The sequence below is a fragment of the Capsella rubella genome, unplaced genomic scaffold (genome assembly GCF_000375325.1).
Source record: "Capsella rubella cultivar Monte Gargano unplaced genomic scaffold, Caprub1_0 scaffold_6, whole genome shotgun sequence".
NCBI classification, from domain to species: domain Eukaryota; kingdom Viridiplantae; phylum Streptophyta; class Magnoliopsida; order Brassicales; family Brassicaceae; genus Capsella; species Capsella rubella.
Window position 1 is genome coordinate 4292905 of NW_006238918.1, and position 18148 is coordinate 4311052.

The 18148-nt window shown below is 37.8% G+C and overlaps 6 protein-coding genes across 12 annotated transcripts; 1 reads left to right on the forward strand and 5 right to left on the reverse strand.

Annotated features, from left to right (window-relative positions):
• Positions 1-879: 879 nt before the first annotated feature.
• On the reverse strand, positions 880-3272 carry LOC17883416 (peptidyl-prolyl cis-trans isomerase FKBP19, chloroplastic). Its single transcript, XM_006286483.2, has 10 exons — positions 3054-3272; positions 2878-2947; positions 2637-2777; positions 2207-2292; positions 2066-2116; positions 1834-1914; positions 1703-1747; positions 1527-1582; positions 1232-1307; positions 880-1151 (listed from the first exon to the last, which is right to left on the reverse strand). The coding sequence occupies exons 1-10, from the start codon at positions 3120-3122 to the stop codon at positions 1056-1058; spliced, it is 771 nt and encodes a 256-aa protein (XP_006286545.1). The 5' UTR covers positions 3123-3272; the 3' UTR covers positions 880-1055.
• Positions 3273-3380: 108 nt separating this feature from the next.
• On the reverse strand, positions 3381-5894 carry LOC17881465 (transaldolase). Its single transcript, XM_006287698.2, has 7 exons — positions 5586-5894; positions 5241-5412; positions 5095-5144; positions 4664-4964; positions 4319-4507; positions 4049-4231; positions 3381-3895 (listed from the first exon to the last, which is right to left on the reverse strand). Exons 1-7 carry the CDS (start codon positions 5768-5770, stop codon positions 3650-3652), a joined length of 1326 nt encoding a protein of 441 aa, XP_006287760.1. The 5' UTR covers positions 5771-5894; the 3' UTR covers positions 3381-3649.
• A 993-nt stretch (positions 5895-6887) lies between these two features.
• On the reverse strand, positions 6888-9065 carry LOC17883484 (cytochrome b-c1 complex subunit Rieske-2, mitochondrial). The gene is made up of 2 exons (XM_006288366.2): positions 8782-9065; positions 6888-7770 (listed from the first exon to the last, which is right to left on the reverse strand). The coding sequence occupies exons 1-2, from the start codon at positions 8960-8962 to the stop codon at positions 7127-7129; spliced, it is 825 nt and encodes a 274-aa protein (XP_006288428.1). The 5' UTR covers positions 8963-9065; the 3' UTR covers positions 6888-7126.
• Positions 9066-9892: 827 nt separating this feature from the next.
• LOC17882690 (cytochrome b-c1 complex subunit Rieske-2, mitochondrial) lies at positions 9893-12027 on the reverse strand. Its single transcript, XM_006288365.2, has 2 exons — positions 11698-12027; positions 9893-10807 (listed from the first exon to the last, which is right to left on the reverse strand). The coding sequence occupies exons 1-2, from the start codon at positions 11876-11878 to the stop codon at positions 10164-10166; spliced, it is 825 nt and encodes a 274-aa protein (XP_006288427.1). The 5' UTR covers positions 11879-12027; the 3' UTR covers positions 9893-10163.
• Positions 12028-12207: 180 nt separating this feature from the next.
• On the reverse strand, positions 12208-13986 carry LOC17882689 (ATP synthase subunit O, mitochondrial). The gene is made up of 6 exons (XM_006288484.2): positions 13799-13986; positions 13498-13545; positions 13043-13286; positions 12834-12946; positions 12661-12747; positions 12208-12563 (listed from the first exon to the last, which is right to left on the reverse strand). Exons 1-6 carry the CDS (start codon positions 13910-13912, stop codon positions 12435-12437), a joined length of 735 nt encoding a protein of 244 aa, XP_006288546.1. The 5' UTR covers positions 13913-13986; the 3' UTR covers positions 12208-12434.
• A 1181-nt stretch (positions 13987-15167) lies between these two features.
• LOC17883448 (protein IQ-DOMAIN 1) lies at positions 15168-17958 on the forward strand. 7 transcript variants are annotated; one of them, XM_023780969.1, is made up of 7 exons: positions 15168-15385; positions 15677-15713; positions 15789-15887; positions 15983-16288; positions 16712-16924; positions 17008-17139; positions 17224-17958. In XM_023780969.1, the coding sequence occupies exons 3-7, from the start codon at positions 15819-15821 to the stop codon at positions 17827-17829; spliced, it is 1326 nt and encodes a 441-aa protein (XP_023636737.1). In that variant the 5' UTR covers positions 15168-15385; positions 15677-15713; positions 15789-15818; the 3' UTR covers positions 17830-17958. The 7 variants fall into 7 exon arrangements, with proteins under 7 accessions (XP_023636737.1, XP_006287758.1, XP_023636739.1 ...); XM_006287696.2 differs by having other exon boundaries at positions 15799-15887; XM_023780971.1 differs by having other exon boundaries at positions 15802-15887.
• Positions 17959-18148: the final 190 nt, after the last annotated feature.

Sequence of the window (18148 nt, forward strand, 5' to 3'; positions counted from 1 at the left end):
AATAATTGAATCAAGTAAAACAAAAGACGTAAGCAGAAAATGATGTTGGAGGATTGGTTAGAGCAGTGTATAAATGCAGCAGCTTCTAATGGGAAGTTGGAATTAAATAGACGGGGAAGCTAGCTGGTAAGTGGTAGATGTAGGACTTAACATTTATTGCACGTGGAGTCCCCTTTGATGTCCACAGTCTTTAAAACGTTGAGCACAGAGGAATCATCTTCTTGATTCATACTTACAAAAGCATATACATATCTATATAGATCATAAAATGTTTTGATTCATTTTTATAATCATCACTCGGTTTTCGTACTTGCAAGACATAATAACTCTCACTCACTCAAGGGGATTTCTACAATGCGTCACTCCAACTTGTTTTTTCTTTTCTTTTGCAGTCTCCATTAATGTTGACCCTGACATTGAACTGATGTTGAGATAGTCAAACAACAGAAGCAAACACTGGTTTGTGTTCATATTTGATATCTCGAGAAATTTTATGTAGTGTAATCATAACTAATCTATGTTAGGGATCATAATTATCCTATACAAGGTTATACAAATAGGGAAAAGCTACGTTTGCGAAATTAAAATGACCAATGAGTACACTATATTAGTATATTCAATTCAATGAGTCTACCCCTATATACTTTCTTCAATTTAAAGGAGGATATGCTGATACAACGAAAACATTGAAAAGTCACCTCAAGACTTATTTGTAACTAAAATCCAATACCCAACTATCTTTTCTGTTTGAATCAAAATCAAACTGATCTTATTGTACTATCATATATAGTAAAGATGACTTTTAATCAAAAATTTTTAGTCCATGATTAAAACTTTGTTTACGGACTATATAATTCAATAGTATAAGGACAAGCTAACTGTTGCAAGCTTTTTGGAATCTCCTAAAAAAAACATGTTTCCCACTTCAGTACAAATCCTTAACACTGGCATGCAACAATTTTGTACTGAGCTCAATTTACACAACTGTCCCGATAAAGTGTACACATCATAAATATATATATGTACGTGAGTGTAGTAGACTGTTGATGTTTATATCAATTCTGTACAATTTTGAGGAGTTCAACATCAAACAGAAGTGTCTTGTCTATCAGCCCTTGGTTCCTCAGCACAAAATCTAATGCACGTTGTCCCTGCGCAACATAAAAGTAAACATTACTTTTTTCTTTTTGTCTTTCTTATACATATATAAGAAACAAACACAATGGCTCACAGAGAAAGTCATCGGCCTCGGTCCGCTCTTGTTGTAGTCATTATCCGGGTATCCTAGTTCTGGCGGTACAATTATTCTGCAATACCACACTAAATTATTACACCGATTCATTCTAACATCAGACACTTGTGTGAGACTGACAACCCTTCTTCTACAATTTATGTTTATGATTTATGAATGAGACTCAAGATCCAAGGAAGTAAAAGTTTCTTTGTACTCTATGAATTTTCCAATGAAAAACAGGTATGGACGATATGTAGACTGTAGAGTGAGGAATATTAGAAAGATGTAGAACCTTCTGATACCACCGAGCGCCATGCCAGACACGGCCTCCTCGAAAGCAGGTATCACCTGCAACACCAAAATCATGCAGCATCCAAAAATAAACAATTCATACCCTCAGCAATAGAGTCCATTCTTTAAACAGGTACAACCAGCATAGTAACTAGAAGAACTACAAATTGAACACACCTCATTCGATCCCAACGTAAATTTGAAAAATTCCTTATCATCCCCCTACAGATTCACAAACAGAACACACAGATTAAGAACTGAATCATTGTTGCCAATGAAACAGACAAGAGCCCAAAACGAAGTCATACCTCAAAAGAACCCCCTTTTGTTTTATTGCGAGCTTCAAATATGCGGCCATAGTAACCTATTGTGTAACCATCCCAGTCAACCTGACATAGCCAGCTCAATCTTTTTACAACTCCAAACAAATTCTGGTCTTTGAAACATTATAAGCGAACTCATATTCACTTCACCATGACAAGCATAAAGATAAACTGGAGCCCAAGGATACAAACCATAGATATGTAGAAAACTCCTTACCACAACTCTGTCTCCCTTCTTTGCTTTAGGCCCAGTTCCTACTCGCAAATCCTGCATCATCTTAAATCTCCAAGTTAAAAGATCACACCACTTAGTCTAAACTACAGAAGATACAAAATTTGGAACTAAATGAGGGATGACCTTATACTGAAGACCAGATTGTGTCTCAGTGTAATCTGGATACTTCATCTTTGTTTTGCCATAATCTTTTCCTTTAAGCGCTGGCACTGTGAGTGCAGACATAAACACAAAAGAATGTGGATTCAGAATAAAAAGAGAAATCGTTGAATTCAGCAATCATTATGAAAAGATTCAAAAAGCCGTCAAGCAACCAATGAGAACAAAGTCACGGATAAATTCATTTCAAGAATTCACGAAAGCACACATCTTTCTCTCACCACCAAACTCCTAATAGTGTGAACAACGTCAGAGCAATCAAACAGCATTCTAAATAACAAATGCCAATATCTACAGGTATTATCCTCCAAAAGGCACAAAGTACCCTACTGAATCAGAATGTAACCATGAGAAAGATCCTGTGACCTCAAAAGAAGAGAATTGAAGTTCTTACTGTCAGCGAATTGGGAAGCTTCTGCAAAGTCTCCATCTTTAGAATCGTATGCAAAGGCTCCAATCAACAAACCAACAGAAGAAACCAACAATTTTCTGCGATCAAACTCCCCAGAATTATGAGAACACCCACAATTCCCACCTGTTTTTGAAACACAAAATTATACTTCAAATTCACTACAGAGGAGGCAATTCAAAATTAATGAAAGAGAAAGAGGAAAGCAAAGATTGCAGAAACGAACTGGGAGAGCGAAGAGGAGAGAAGTCATCTGGTTGGTCGGCTAACCGAGCAGCAACAGTCGTCCGGCACCTCTGAGAATCAAAATGACAAATTTCAGTGAGTAGGAAGAAGGAAGAAAACGAAAACGAAGGAAGAAGGAAGAAGGAAGAAGAAGAGAGAGATGGTGCGGCGTCGTACGGTGGTGGAGGAATTGCCGGTGAGAGCTGTTGACTGAGGGAAGCACCCAAAGGATGAAATCGACGCCATTGCAGTGAAAAATGAAAACCTGAATTTTGGTACGTTTCGAGAGGGAGGGATGAGAGATAAATGACTCAGCTTTTTCTCGATTAGAAGAGACTTCTAGTGCTCTTATATTAAAGTGCACAATCTGATGTAATATTACATGTAATCCAAATTCCATTCAAAAATGAATTATAACAGAACTTTGGTTTATATATGATAAAGCTGGGAACAATATATGACATGACTGGATTAGATGAGAACATTATCTTAACTGAAATGAAGAAGAAGACAAAGACAGTGCCAATTGTTTTTAGTGAAAATGTAACTTACAAATACCGTAAAAAAAACTAATTAACATCCTTTGAAGCATCCTCATGCAAGAACAAAGAAGACAGAAGAAGAGCTCACACAATGTGGAAACATCAAGCAAAAGCCTTTATATAACAACATTTGACAGCGTAAAGGGTTGAAGAACAAAAGCCAAAGGTTCTTCTTTTATTTTATTACCCACCAAAACCCAAAATGATGACTCAGGGCTGTTTTTCTTTCCCTCAATGGCTGGCTAGTTTGAGAGTGTTGGCCTTCTCTTGCAGAGTACCGAGCAGACTCTCGAAACTCTTCTTGAACGAATCTACTCCTTCATCTTCCAACTGATCTCCTACTTTGTTCCAGTCTATTCCCAGCTTCTCTAGTGCACTGTAAATCCCTTCTGCTTCTGATACATTCGCATCTATTGTCCTCTTCACGATTCCATGATCTGCGAATGCTTCCAGGGCTTGATCCGGCATGGTTGACACCTATATTCACACCCCAAACACACCAAAACGCTTGGTTACATAATCCAAAGCTTATCAATATACTTCCACTACAGCCTTTTGATCTTCAACATAGACTTACTATTGGGCAGTGAAACATGAGATACTCAATAAACAAACCAAAAAATGACTTACGGTGTCAGGTCCGATGAGAGGAGCAACATATAAGGTGTCGGAATAAGCTGGGTTCTTAACACTTGTCGATGCCCAGAGAAGCCTCTGCTTCTTGGCACCTTTCTTAACTAAAGCTTCCCATCTTGGGCCTGAAAATTTCTTCTGGTACAGCTTGTATGCTAATGCAGCTTGAGCCACAGCCGCCTGCAAGAGTAAACATATATGTATCATAAACTCATACTCGATATTCACAGGCTGGTGTATGATTCTCAGCGATGAATAGAGCGTTACCTTGCCACGGAGATCTAGGGCTTCTGGCGTACCAATTTGCTCAAGCATCTTGTCCATGAGAGTATCCACCCGACTGACAAAGAAGGAAGCAACACTGGTAACTCTCGAGAGGTCATCAAGTCCAGACGCCTCGAGGCCATCCAAATATGCATCGATCACTGCTTCATATCTGGCGATTGAGAATATAAGCTGAAACAGAAGAGAACAAATGAGAAAATATATGGAGAAAGCAACATCAGTGCATCTACCAAATCAAATTCATTCAACACCCTTGAACTAATCTAGTTTCAGGTTTAAACCCGCCCAATAAAAACATGAATAATGATACATTCAAGGATAACATACCGTGACATTGACACTTATTCCCGATGCAATGACATCCCTGATGGAAGGAATACATGGAGCAGTAGCAGGAATTTTAATGTAGACGTTACGACGGTCCACAACCTTTTGAAGATATTTAGCAGCTTCAACAGTCCCTTGGGTATCATCAGCAAGCCTAGGTGAAACTTCAACAGAGACATAGCCATCCGCACCATCTGTCTGATCATAGATTGACTCAAAAAGTTTGCACGCATCCTGAATATCCTTCACAACAAGTTCCCAATACGCGCTTTCGATGTCCTTTCCGGATTCCACAAGTGTCCTAATAGAGTATCATCCAAAAATCAAGATAGAACAAAACATCTGTTAAAGACACCATGAACAGATCATCCAACTTTATTAGAATGAACTACAGGTCAAGACAATCACAAAATATGCAGCCCTATACTAACCTGAACTGATCATTATAAGCATTTGAAGTGGAAATGGCTTTCTGGAAGATCTGCAAAGGTTTGAACAATAAAGGAGTAAAGACAAATGCAAAACCACGGAGTTAAAAGCAAAGCCAAACACACACGAGAGATTAAATAAAAATTACAGCAGGGTTGCTAGTAACGCCTCTAACACCACGAGCAATCAACGGGAGAAGATCTGTGACTGGACGGCACAGATTATCATACCAAGGACTCTGACCTTCCTTCTCGTATAGATCGTGAAGGGTCGTTCTTTTTCCAGCAGTTCCATTTCCACCAGAGACTGAACACTTCACACTGAAATCAACACCAAAGGAAACAGAACGAAATCAGATTTCCACCAACCAAAAAAGAGGAACTTTAAGTATATTAGCCTACACCATGAGATTCGAGATACGTTCCCAGCTAAAAAGGGATCATTTTTGGTGAAACCCAAGAGCTAGAGCAAAAAACACAAGCAGTAGACTTACAAGAGGGAAGGTCTGGATTGTTGATTATAACGAAGGGAAAGGTGAGAAGATGAAAGCTTTGCGTTCAAAGTGCGGAAACTGATGGAGGATCTGGGCAAGACAGAAGCTGAATATGAAGAAGAGGAAGATTTGGAGTCGACACAAGAGGCACGGGTGAGATTAGCGAGGTTCGAAATGGTTGCCATTTTTTTTGTTTGGGTCGGGGGAAATATGAAAGAGCTTTTCTTGGTTTGATCGATCAGAATATAAAAACAAAGAAGGGGAAAAAGAATGGGGTTGGTGAGAGTATTTTTGAGTTAGGTCGGGAACGCAAAAGACGAACTAAGGCATTCATACGACTATCTCATGATGGCGATATATATAATGCTACTAGTTGACCATTTTCTGTCATTTTTCCATATACTTTTGTTTCTATACAGTTTAATCCAAATACTGTATGTAGTATATCCCTAACACAATAAATAGTTATATACTAGATTGCAAATCTGACCTGTTTGTCGAAAAATATAACATTGTAATGTGGTAATAAAAATATTAGATCATTGTGATTTCAACACCACATTAATCAGAGTTTGAAATTAGATAACAGCTGGACTGATGTATAATGAATAAAATAATAAGTGTTGAGAGCGGTTGCCTTATGATAAACACGAGAGGTTGCTTAGACAAGACCCCTGGCTTGTAATTAGCAACCAGCAAGTATGTAATGGCCGTTGTTAGGTCGCAAGGGTCGGAAAAAGTCACTTCCGTATCTCTAAAGGAAAACAATCTTTATTTGGGTGACACATCTTCAACGTCCACAATGGTTTACCCAAATCAAAGTTTGGTCTTTGTGTGTGCAGCCAGGGTAGCTGACTACTAGGGTAGGGCTGGGGTTGCTGCTACGGCTGGTACTGGTAGGATCCTAATTGTTAAAAAGGTCAAACAATTTTTCTTAGCCATCTTTAAGAAAGAAAAAAAGAGAAAAAAGATTAATCTGAATAAAAATAATTTATTTTATCCTATGTATATGCTTTTGTGTTCATAACCAAATATAGAAAAAATCTAGCTATGTACCTTTTTCATGACTGACAATTTATTCACGGGATTTGCCTTACGAATACAGTTTGTAGATAAGCTCATACCTGTAGACTTTTTTTTTTGGTTTTAATGTTAAGATCATAACTGTAGACTTTATCAGCAGTTTTGGGCTATGTATGCATAGCTTTGCTATAACATTTTTAGTGAGAACATTGAGATTTAACTGGTATTCAAATGTAAATACAAATCTTAAAATTGGTGATGAAGCCTAGAATCTTGAGGTACCAAAGGAGTCTCTATCATACATCGGACAATAAACACAGACTACGAACATAGTCTTTCAGGAGCAATAGATAATCAAAGCTTGGGTATACGTTCAACAAATATCACATGTTTGTATTATTCAGGAAAAACAAGACAAGTCTTGCCCTCAAAATGCCGGATTCCGGAATATAAAAACCAAAAAAAAAAACAGATGAAGTTCATTGAGACTCAGACACTGACTGACGTGATTTATTTAATCAACCAATGAGTAACTTATTCTCTTCCAGGAAGCTATAGGTTGGTACTTCCAAGTTGTATGGTGCAGGACCTTTCCGAATTCTTCCAGAGATATCGTAATGCGAACCATGACACGGACAAAACCAACCTCCATAATCACCAGCATTAGGCAAGGGGATGCACCCTAAATGAGTGCAAACTCCAACCACGACTAACCATTCTGGGTTCTTGACCCTAACAGAGTCTTCTTGCGGGTCCCTTAGGGATCCAATATCCACGCTATTGGCCAGCTTGATGTCATCTTCTGTTCTTCGCCTGATGAAGACGGGCTTTCCACGCCACTTAACTGTAACTGTAGTTCCTGGCTCGATGCTACCAAGGTCAACCTCGAGGGATGCAAGGGCCAGGACATCTTTACTTGCAGACATGCTCACAACAAGCTTCAGAACAAGAAGGCGGATAACAGAGGCATAAACAAACCTCCCACCCGACAAGACAAAATAGGCGAATGCACGCTTGCTAGGATCACCAGGTGGGTAACGCTCATGGTTATGGTCATCATACACAATCTTTGAGTTAGGTGTTTTGACAGCTTCCACGGTGGCTGGGACTTCCGAACCAAACCCTATCTCATTTCCTTGAGCAAGGACTTGGGAAGAGAAACCTGCAAATAGAATGTATTAAGCTCACTACCACTGGAAATTAGTGTGAAACACAATTACATAAACACAGAATCCATGAGGTATGAGATGCAGGAGTATGAGAAATTCATCCAAGAAAATAATACTCATCAACCCAAAACTCAAGAAAACAAATTCAATTATCAAAATCTTAGATATCAGGCAGCCAGTGTTAACCAAACTAAGGATTACATCCACCAAGGATTTACAAGCAGGAAGCTTTCTTCATCATACAAAGGATTATCTAAGAACTTGTCAATTCATATTTTCGATTAATAAACTCAAATATCTATTTCCTTCAGGATGAAAGAAGTGATCACAGAAGGAGCTTGCAAACACTAAAAGCATAATGGAGAAGCACAACAGACTCATTCAAACAATTCTACCATGATATCAAATTCAGTTGAAAACACAAGAAAACTCCAAAGCTAAGATTGCAAATAGCTCTTTCGCTTAACAAAACATAATTACAAGGGTGCAAGTTCCTCCACATACCTTTACAGACATAGTATACAGTTAACACATCAACGTCCCTAATAATGAAGAATACAATGACACACAAAATAAAAAATATAAGAAATGAAGATGCCAAAGTGAATCACACTAACGCATACCAAGGTACAAACATGAAGACAATTGGGAAGCTTTTCACGGCAAACAAAGGAGAATCTCGGAACTGGGCAATTTATATCCGATCAATCTAACTAAAATGATCATTTCCATCTGGACAAAGATGTAATCATTAAAGGCATAACCATTCCAGTAAGGAGAAATGGTAAATCAAGCTATTACACACCGTCTAGTTCACGAAATTCAAATGAGATATCACGTTTGTTCGCACGGATCATCGCCCAGATAAAATAATAGTAATCTCATACAAGCTAAAAGAAATGATTTTTATTTTCTAATGTTGAATCATTCGATCAATGAATCTGTAAACAGCATCAGAAATGAAAATCAATCAATCTACGAGAAAGTGTTGTAGATTAGCAGACCTCTTATAAGGCTCCGTTGGTAAGAACTGAAAGATGAGAGATCTGCAGAAGAGACGGATCTGGGCGCTGACGCGGAGTCGCCTCCATCGGAAAGGGTGTGGTCACGGGAGACGACGAAGGAGGTCGCAGTCGAAGATCTCTGCGAAACAGATAAAAGCCTCCTCCCTGCAACTCGCAGCATCTCTGCTCAATGGGTAATGGCCGAATCTAGGGTTTCGCTCAGAGCAAGAAGAACACAATCCTCAGGTTAGGAACGGCCGATGCTAACAGAAGAATAGTCCCTTTAAAATTGTCTTCGAGAAAAGGTCAATTTGTTTTTCTGTTTTTTTTTTTGCTTCCTAATTACCTTTTAATTTATATTTATAGATATTAAAACATACTTACATGATTTTAATGGAATTTTGTTTGTTTTACCATATAGTTTAGTTCAAAATAATATAATAATGGGCACAGGGATAATATGTGACATAAATATATAAATTTCAGTATAATAATAAAAGTAGATAAAAGACAAAATAATAATTTTTGAAAAACAGACTAATCCTTTTTTTTTTGGTTGGAAACTATACTACGTAATTGCTATTCTGCAAATCTGTAGTATGTTGCGACGATGAAGTTGATTTGAATATTTTTAAGAGAGCCGTGTCTACAGTGACCCACTCACCAGGTTCTTCGCGTTCTCTCAAACGAGAGGTCAAGGTAAGTAGGACATTCTTTAACGTGCAGTCTGTAGTCATACTCATAGGTCACACCACTCACCAGCGACAATATAAACAGCCTCGAACAAAAGGAGGACATCATTATCGCTCATAGAAGTTGTAAACTTGTAATCATGGATAACCAACTAAACGGGCAAATGAGGCTAAGATACAATCAGAATTCAGAAGAATGATGCCATTCATCAAAGAAGTTGAGATATTTGTTGGATTAGGAGCCTTCTCACTCTGGAAATGGGAGAAAGTTTACGGCTTACTTTGAAGTTTCTTCGAAATGTCATCTCCATGAAAGATTGAAAACGTTCACAAACACCTTCAACCATAACAAGTGTCTGCGGCTAGAAACTTAAGGTATGAAAGGAAACTCTCTTACATACGATATAAATACTGCTAGATAAGAAAAATAGGCATGATACTATTCAAAAATTCTTTTCAAATAATAGACAGAGACTATGAACAATGTCTTTCACCAGATGGGACAGATAGAGATACTAAGTCATACAAATGACAAGTTTGTATTATTCAGCAAAACAAGACAATCTTGCTGAGAGACCAGTAGTGTGAGGAAAGCGAACTTGCACGCTAAAATGCCGGGAAAATATCAAAACAAAAACATATTAAGATCATTCAGACCAAGACACTGACTCTTCTCTTGTACTTTATTCATTAACCAATGAGTAACTTATTCTCTTCCAGGAAGCTGTACGTCGGTACTTCAAGGTTGTATGGTGCAGGACCTTTCCGAATTCGTCCAGAGATATCGTAATGTGAACCGTGACACGGACAAAACCAACCTCCATAATCACCAGCATTAGGCAAGGGGATGCACCCCAAATGAGTGCAGACTCCAACCACGACTAACCATTCTGGATTCTTGACCCTAACCGAGTCTTCTTGTGGGTCCCTCAGGGATCCAACATCCACGCTATTGGCCAGTTTGATGTCATCTTCTGTTCTTCGCCTGATGAAGACAGGCTTACCACGCCACTTGACTGTAACAGTCGTTCCTGGTTCGATGCTCCCTAGGTCAACCTCAAGGGATGCAAGGGCCAGGACATCTTTACTTGCAGACATGCTCACAACAAGCTTCAGAACAAGAAGACGGATAACAGAGGCATAAACAAACCTTCCACCCGACAAAACAAAATAAGCGAATGCACGCTTGCTAGGGTCACCAGGTGGGTAACGCTCATGGTTATGGTCATCATACACAATCTTTGAGTTAGGTGTTTTGACAGCTTCCACGGTGGCTGGAACTTCTGAACCAAAACCTATCTCATTTCCTTGAGCAATGACTTGGGAAGAGAAACCTGAAAGATTGCATGAAACATTAATATATTCACATCAAAGAAAACTTTGATTTAGGTCAGGTGTTCAACAACAATAAGTATTAAGCAACAAAACGTTCAAGAAACGACTACCACAATCATGATTTGGCATTAATATTACGGATCTCAAGAAAAACATTAGTATATAAAAGAGGAATCCATAAGATAAAAGACTAATGCAGGAGTATAACAGTTTCATCCAAACAATTTCAAATAAAACTCAGTGACAACTAAACTCTATTTAAATGAAAAATCAAAGAAAGAAACTCAATGATCAAATGCTCTTCATTATTGGGAAGCTCACTAAACAGCAGAAATCTTTAAGCTAAGATCATAAACGTAGCTCTTTTGGTTAACAAAATTAAATTCCAAATTTCAGGTTGCAAGTTTTTGCCTTTTAGCTGCTAAGAATCCGTCAAACCATGTATACTTTGTTAACATGATGTGCCCACAGATGTTAAAACGACAATCCCCCTAATAATAAGAAAATTGATGGGATAGAAAGGATCAAAAAGGCTTTTCTAATCAAACAGAGGATTATCTCGGAATTGCTCAGTTCATAATTGATTAATCAACAAAAAATTCAACCCATTTCCCTCTTGACATAAGGATGCATCATTTTTCCAGCAACGAGAAGAATGAAACGAAATGGTACACAAACTCTAATCCAGATCATGAAATTTTCAAATCAGTTGAGACGTTTGGAGTCATCGCGCAGATATGATAACGAATCTCAGTCATTCTCTTGATTCATACAAGAGAACAAATGGTTTTGTTTTTTGGAAATCACATTCAATCAATAGAAATTGCACACAACAGCAGAAATGGAAATCAATCTAGAGAGAGAAAGGGTTGGCTATAGATCGACGAACCTCTGATAAGGCTTCGGTGGTAAGAATTGAAAGATGAGAAATCAGCAGAAGGGACAGATCTAGGGGCGGAAGAGGAGTTGCCGCCATCGGAAAGGGTATGGTCACGGGAGAGGACGAAGGAGGTCGCAGACGAAGATCTCTGCGAAACAGACAAAAGCCTCCTTCCTGCTACTCGCAGCATCTCTGCTCAATGGGAAATGGTCGAATCTAGGGTTTCGCTCAGAGCAAGGACACAATCCTAAGGTTAGGGATGACCGATATGCAAACACAAAGATCAGTCCTTTACAACAAAAAAATGTTTTTTTTCTTTCGGGATATTCCTTTTAAAATAGTCTCCGAGAAAATGTCAATTTGGTTTTTCCTATAAATAACTCTATTAGTATAAAGTGGTATCAAATAATATCAACGACGGTGTTCTTACTATGTAGCTTCGTGGCACCTTAATGTACTTGATTTGTTTCGTGGCTCTCCCACCTTCACTTGGCATATTTTTGTAAACTATTTACCAAATTGACCAAACCAAAACTCGGACAATATATAAATCTCATTGAAATTTTGACGTCTCGAAAAAGCTTATTTCGAAGAAGCAAACAACAAATGTAAATTGCAAATGACAAAAATTCAAAACGAGAAGTAGCCAGCTATATATTGTTTCCCCGGAGGGTCCATATTTATTTGTCAATTGGTGGCATCATCAGGAACTTGTTTTCTTAGGAGGGATATTTCTCTCAATATTTTCAGAGGTTGCTGAAGTCCACAGGTTCACGGAGGAGCCTCTCCATCTGTTGTGCTCTTGTCCTGATGGACATGTCCAACACCTTTTGTTGGAACTCCACGATTAGCCCACCGTAGATACTTGGATCAATCTGCCATACAACATTACCAGCAGAGACATTGATGTTTATATTCCGGTTTACGTTACACGTTAATAATCACAAGCCTGTGATGTGTCAGATTCCATACCTTTTGTTCCACGGTTACTTTTTTCCCTTCTCCAATAATCTCCTGGAGTGTCTCCTTCAGTTCCTTCTCCTCAGCGGGGGGAAGGGGCTGTTGGTCAAAATCATTTGTTAAGATCCACAATACTGAGTTAAGGGTCTATAAGAGATAATACAGTATCAAACTGTCTAGCTTACCATGACTGTGGTAACCAAAACTTTGATATCTCCCCTATGTGCGTTTGTCAGCTGCATAAATTTCTTCACAATGGCATCTAGGTTCTTCAGTTTTCCATTCTCAGCTAACAAGGCTAATTCATAAAGAAAACAACATTTTTCAGTCAAAAACAACACAGTCAATCAAAATCATAAAAATAAGGCATTTTCAAATTAACTCCGTTACATACAGAGGAAGTTCTTGGTGGGTTCAGCAAACTTTGCTTGATCACAAGCGTCCCTAATAGCCTCGAGTCTTGTGGCTCTAGGAACAGAGGGATCCTTTGTAAACTGAGCAAAAGTAGGAGCGGTCTTCATTGCCTCAATCATCTCAGAAAGATCCGACTCAATCTTTTCCAAGGAATTCATTTTCACAGCTGCAATGTATAGCCACGAAGCAAAGTTCCCATTTTCACCAACTAAAGCTATAGGCACCTGAAACAACATACACAATGCAACAATTCAACAAATATAAATCTAAAACACACTTCCAACGATATTAACGCATATTATACAAAATCCAGCTATTCATTGGTTCATCATTTCAAGCCTAAGCCATTGGGACGATTCCCGCATTATGAAATATTACAACTGATAGGAATAGTAAAAGTTGAATAGCATAGATAAGGGTGTGTAGGAATAGTACCTTAACATTAGCGGTGTTTTGAGCCGAAGCAGTTGCATAATTTCTCAACTGCGAGAAAAAAGAATACAAAATTTAAAGGTGATTTGATAGCATTCTTTGGAAAACCTCAGGACAATAACATATACAGTTGAAGACTTCAACAACATTTAAAGCCGAGCAATGTAAACGCGAAAACACAACAATTCCATCTTCTATTGTTATAAAGCTAAATCATTCGATCTAAACAACTGATTTTGTAAACAAAAAACGATTCTTTACAAAAATAAATGGGACCTAAAGATTCGATTAAGAAAACGATTACCGCAGGGATGAGCGACCCTCCATGGGGACTGGATCTAGCGGAGGAGACAGAATCTGATACGGCGATGTTCTTAAGGAAGGAGATCCCCGATCTGAAACGATTAGCCAAAGCCATTTTTTTTGTTGCAGATAGATTTTGATTGGAACCCTAGAAATGAGAAAAGTCGATCAGCTGCTTTGACGAGAGAGAGAGAGCAAAGAGATGAAACTGGCCAGTCGAAGAAAAACAACTTAGTGAATTGGGCCTTAATGGACTCACACTCATTTTATTGGGCTTATTATTTCCAGCGTAGGTGTGCTTTCTTTTGCTCAGTTTTTGTTTTCTTTTTTCTTACTATTTTCAGTTTCAGATGTTAACAACTAATAAAGGAAAGTGATAATGATATGTTTTTTGTTTTCTTTTTGTAAACCAGATCTTGTAGATTAGTAGCTTGTAATTTTGTAATATCGTTGTTGTATCAGATAAATATAACGAAGCTAACTATGTAAATGTATGTACGAAACATATATTAATTGTATACATGAAGTTGAACTATAATGTAAACAAAAAAAAAAGTTGAATTATACAAAAATGTTTTTCCAGCTTGTATTTTTTTTTTAAAAAACACTGTCTATTTAAATTTAGTTATATTGCGGAAAAAAAAACAATGTAGAAGGATGCAATTGGATTTGTAGTTGGAGAAGGCTGGTGAGAGCGATACCACTTGGAGAATATGTTTTTTTCCATCTGAACAATGTACAATGCGTTGTCATTGTCGTTTGACCAATATTTTTTATAAAAAAAATCATTATCATATTAGTAGTATTAGTAGTAGTAGTAGTAGTAGTAGTAGTAGTAGTAGTACCTAATAATATTTGCAAATTAAGTCTTTGAAAAAAGTGACTTTTTATAGCAGCATTGAAAGATACAAAAAGCACAATTAATTGTTAATTAGGGAAACATGATGGTCTTGATTTTGTTAATACATGTATTTCACTTCTTACATAGTTTAGTTAATTTTGTTCTTGTTAAAGTGCTTTAAACTGATCATGTAAGCTATTTTTGGATGGTCACAATATTTTATCTTTGACATTGTTGTATAATGCATTTATGAGTTGTGTGACTTTGGGATCTGTCCGATGATATTTATGAACAACTTCTTCCACATGGAGAGCAATTTGTTTACTACATTTGTAATAAACTTGATTTTTTACACAGCAACAATATGGTAGATCTTATTTCACTTTCGAGTAATAATTAATGTAGCTTAATAATTTTATAATCGTTAGTAGTAACCCCAGACATATATTAATACAAAATCAAGAACAATTTTGTGGTAGCAAAGATCTATACCAGAAATTAGGAGTATGGGAAGATGAGGGGTAAAAGTATAATTTCGAGTGGGCAATGAAGTGGCACGTTCACCTGTCGGCACAGTGGAGAAGAGAACAAGGCTTCTCTCTTGTTCACATTCATAATTTTGATGAACAGTCAAGTCATCTTCGCTCCTGAAGAAGAAGTAACCCTCTCCCTGAATCTTGTTTCTGTCGATTTCACACTTTTCAATCAAGCTAACGTTTCTTGTGAAATCTTTGACACCACCATCAAGTAAGTTTTTTTTCTTTCATATGTTTTGTTCCAAATCTTGGAGACAGACTTCAATTATGTGCTGTACCTGCTGCATTGTGCCTTGTTTTCTTTATTAGTTAGGTACTTTCTCTTTGCTTTTGGTGTCTTGTGTGATCTAATTTTTAGATTACAGTACATATTTGCGGATTTTGGTTTTCCTAGAACCAGACTATTGTAAGAATCTAGAGTATTGATCTGAAGTATGATTCCTCAAATCTAGGGTCTTTATGATCATGGTACTGAGAGATGTGTGTTATTTTCACATTTCAGGGTTTTAGGCAATATGTATCCGTAGTGATTTGATTTGGTCAGTGTTTAAATAAAAATTCGATTTTTTTTTTTGTTTGTTTCAGATTTGGTTTACTAAAGTGAGATTTTTCAGAGCATTGTAGCAGGTGATGGTTGTGCAACAATGGCAAAGAAGAAAGGCTTATTCACTGTATTGAAAAGGATTTTTATTTCAGAAGCTAACTCAGAAAAGGTGAAGACAAAAGGAAAACACAAGTTTCTCATTCTTCTGCTGGTGATGGTTTCCGCATCTTGTTTGATTCTTCTTCTTCTTATGTATTTCTGCAGAAAGAGAAGAGAAGAAAATGGACGTTTTGGAAGCTTAGGATTAAAAAAAGATTACCTTCCATTACAGCACCTCCAGAGCACAAGGCAAGTATCGAATCGCACGAGGAACAGAAGGAGGAAATTGTATCAGATGTGGGTGAGATCAGCCAAGTATCTTGTAGTCGTCAGTTAGATTCCATAGAAGAGTCAAAAGGTTCAACATCTCCACAAACTGCTGATCTAGTAGTCCAGTATCAAATGTTTCTTAATAGACAGGAAGAAGTTCATGCCGCTACTCGGATTCAGACTGCTTTCCGGGGTCATCTTGTAAGCTTGTGTACCCTTTTCTTATGTGATTTTCTGGAAGAATTTACTCGTTTTCATGAAAAGCCTTGTGTTGGTCTGGTACTGAAGTTATGTAATTAGCTTAGTTGAGTAGGTTAGTTAAAGAGCTAACATGTTTAAAGAAAGTTTAGGTAGGAGTTGGGGATTCTGGGTGAGTCTAGGATCTGGTTTGGGCAGTGGTTGAGAGCTAGAGAGTTCTCTCATTGATCAATAGGTGTTCTTCTTTGGTCAATTGAATAAAGGAGTTTATTGGTTCCAATGGTATCAGTATCTGTTTGTGCTGTTTACCATCAGCCTGATGCATATATGTCCTGTGTCAATCACAAGTCATGAGAGGCAGATTTGAATTTTGTAAAGCCTAATGTCTTCTCATTTTCTGTTTTTTGGGTTTTGAACTTATTGCAGGCAAGGAAAGCTCTACGTGCCTTGAAGGGAATAGTGAAGCTCCAAGCATATATTAGAGGTCGTGCTGTGAGACGCCAAGCAATGACTACACTGAAATGCTTGCAATCTGTTGTGAACATTCAGTCACAGGTCTGTGGTAAGAGGACACAAATTCCCCGAGGTGCTCACAGAGAATATGAAGAGGGCAATATATCCAACGAGAACAATCTCAAGGTATGTCTTCTGATCTAAAGAAGGTTTTGTTTTGAATATGTTGCATTAGTTTATCAGTATGTAAGAAAATGTTATATTTTCAGGTGGATACAAACAGTCAAAAGAGATGGGACGATAGTCTTTTAACAAAGGAAGAGGCAGAGGCTGTGGTCATGAGCAAGAAAGAAGCTTCACTAAGAAGAGAAAGGATAAAGGAATATGCAGTCACCCACCGGGTATCTAAGCGCTTGTTTAATCTGGAATTTTATTGCTTAATAAGTTTCATATAGACCTGACAACTGATTCTTTGTGAACATCAGAAATCCGCGGAGTCATACCAGAAACGGAGTAACACAAAGTGGAAGTACTGGCTAGACGAATGGGTAGATACCCAACTAACCAAAAGCAAGGAGCTCGAAGATCTCGACTTCTCTTCGAGAACAAAACCTAAAGAGGAACCTTTGAATGAGAAACAGCTTAAAACTCCAAGGAACTCATCACCAAGAAGATTGGTGAATAATCATAGAAGACAAGTATCAATAAGTGAAGAGGAACAAAGCCCTGCCACGGTGGCTGTGACTACACCAACTTATATGGTTGCAACAGAGTCAGCAAAGGCAAAGTCAAGATCGTTGAGCTCCCCAAGGATAAGACCGAGAAGCTTTGACACACAGTCAGAGAGCTACTCGCCGTATAAGAACAAGCTATGCCTGACCACCTCTATGATGAGTGAAGCACCAAGCAAGGTGAGGATTGCAAACAATGGCAGTAATACTAGGCCAAGTGCATATCAGCAACGGTCTCCGGGGTTAAGGGGATTTAACATAGGCCCTTTAAAATCATGCAATAGTACTCTACTGAACGATCTTAGCATTAACTCGGAAAGATCTCTACCCAGCTGGAACAAGCAGAGCAGCTTGAGATGAGTGGATTTTGAACCCTGTATATAGAGATACATACCGTTCCAATGTTTATTTTGATGGTCACACTCACATGTGTATCAACCTTCTTTCGTTTTTTATTTATTTTTATTTATACTTGTTTGTTCATCTCAACTTCAATTGGCTAATTTCACAATGACAATAAACATAAGAAGTTGTTGTCTATGCAGCCCTCTCTCTCCGATCAGTTTGATCATATATATAACTCGACTCAATTAACAAATAAGTTAAAATAGGACTTGATTGGCAATAGAGTGGCAAAGCAATCTCTATGTTTGATCATCTTCTCAAACTATAATATACC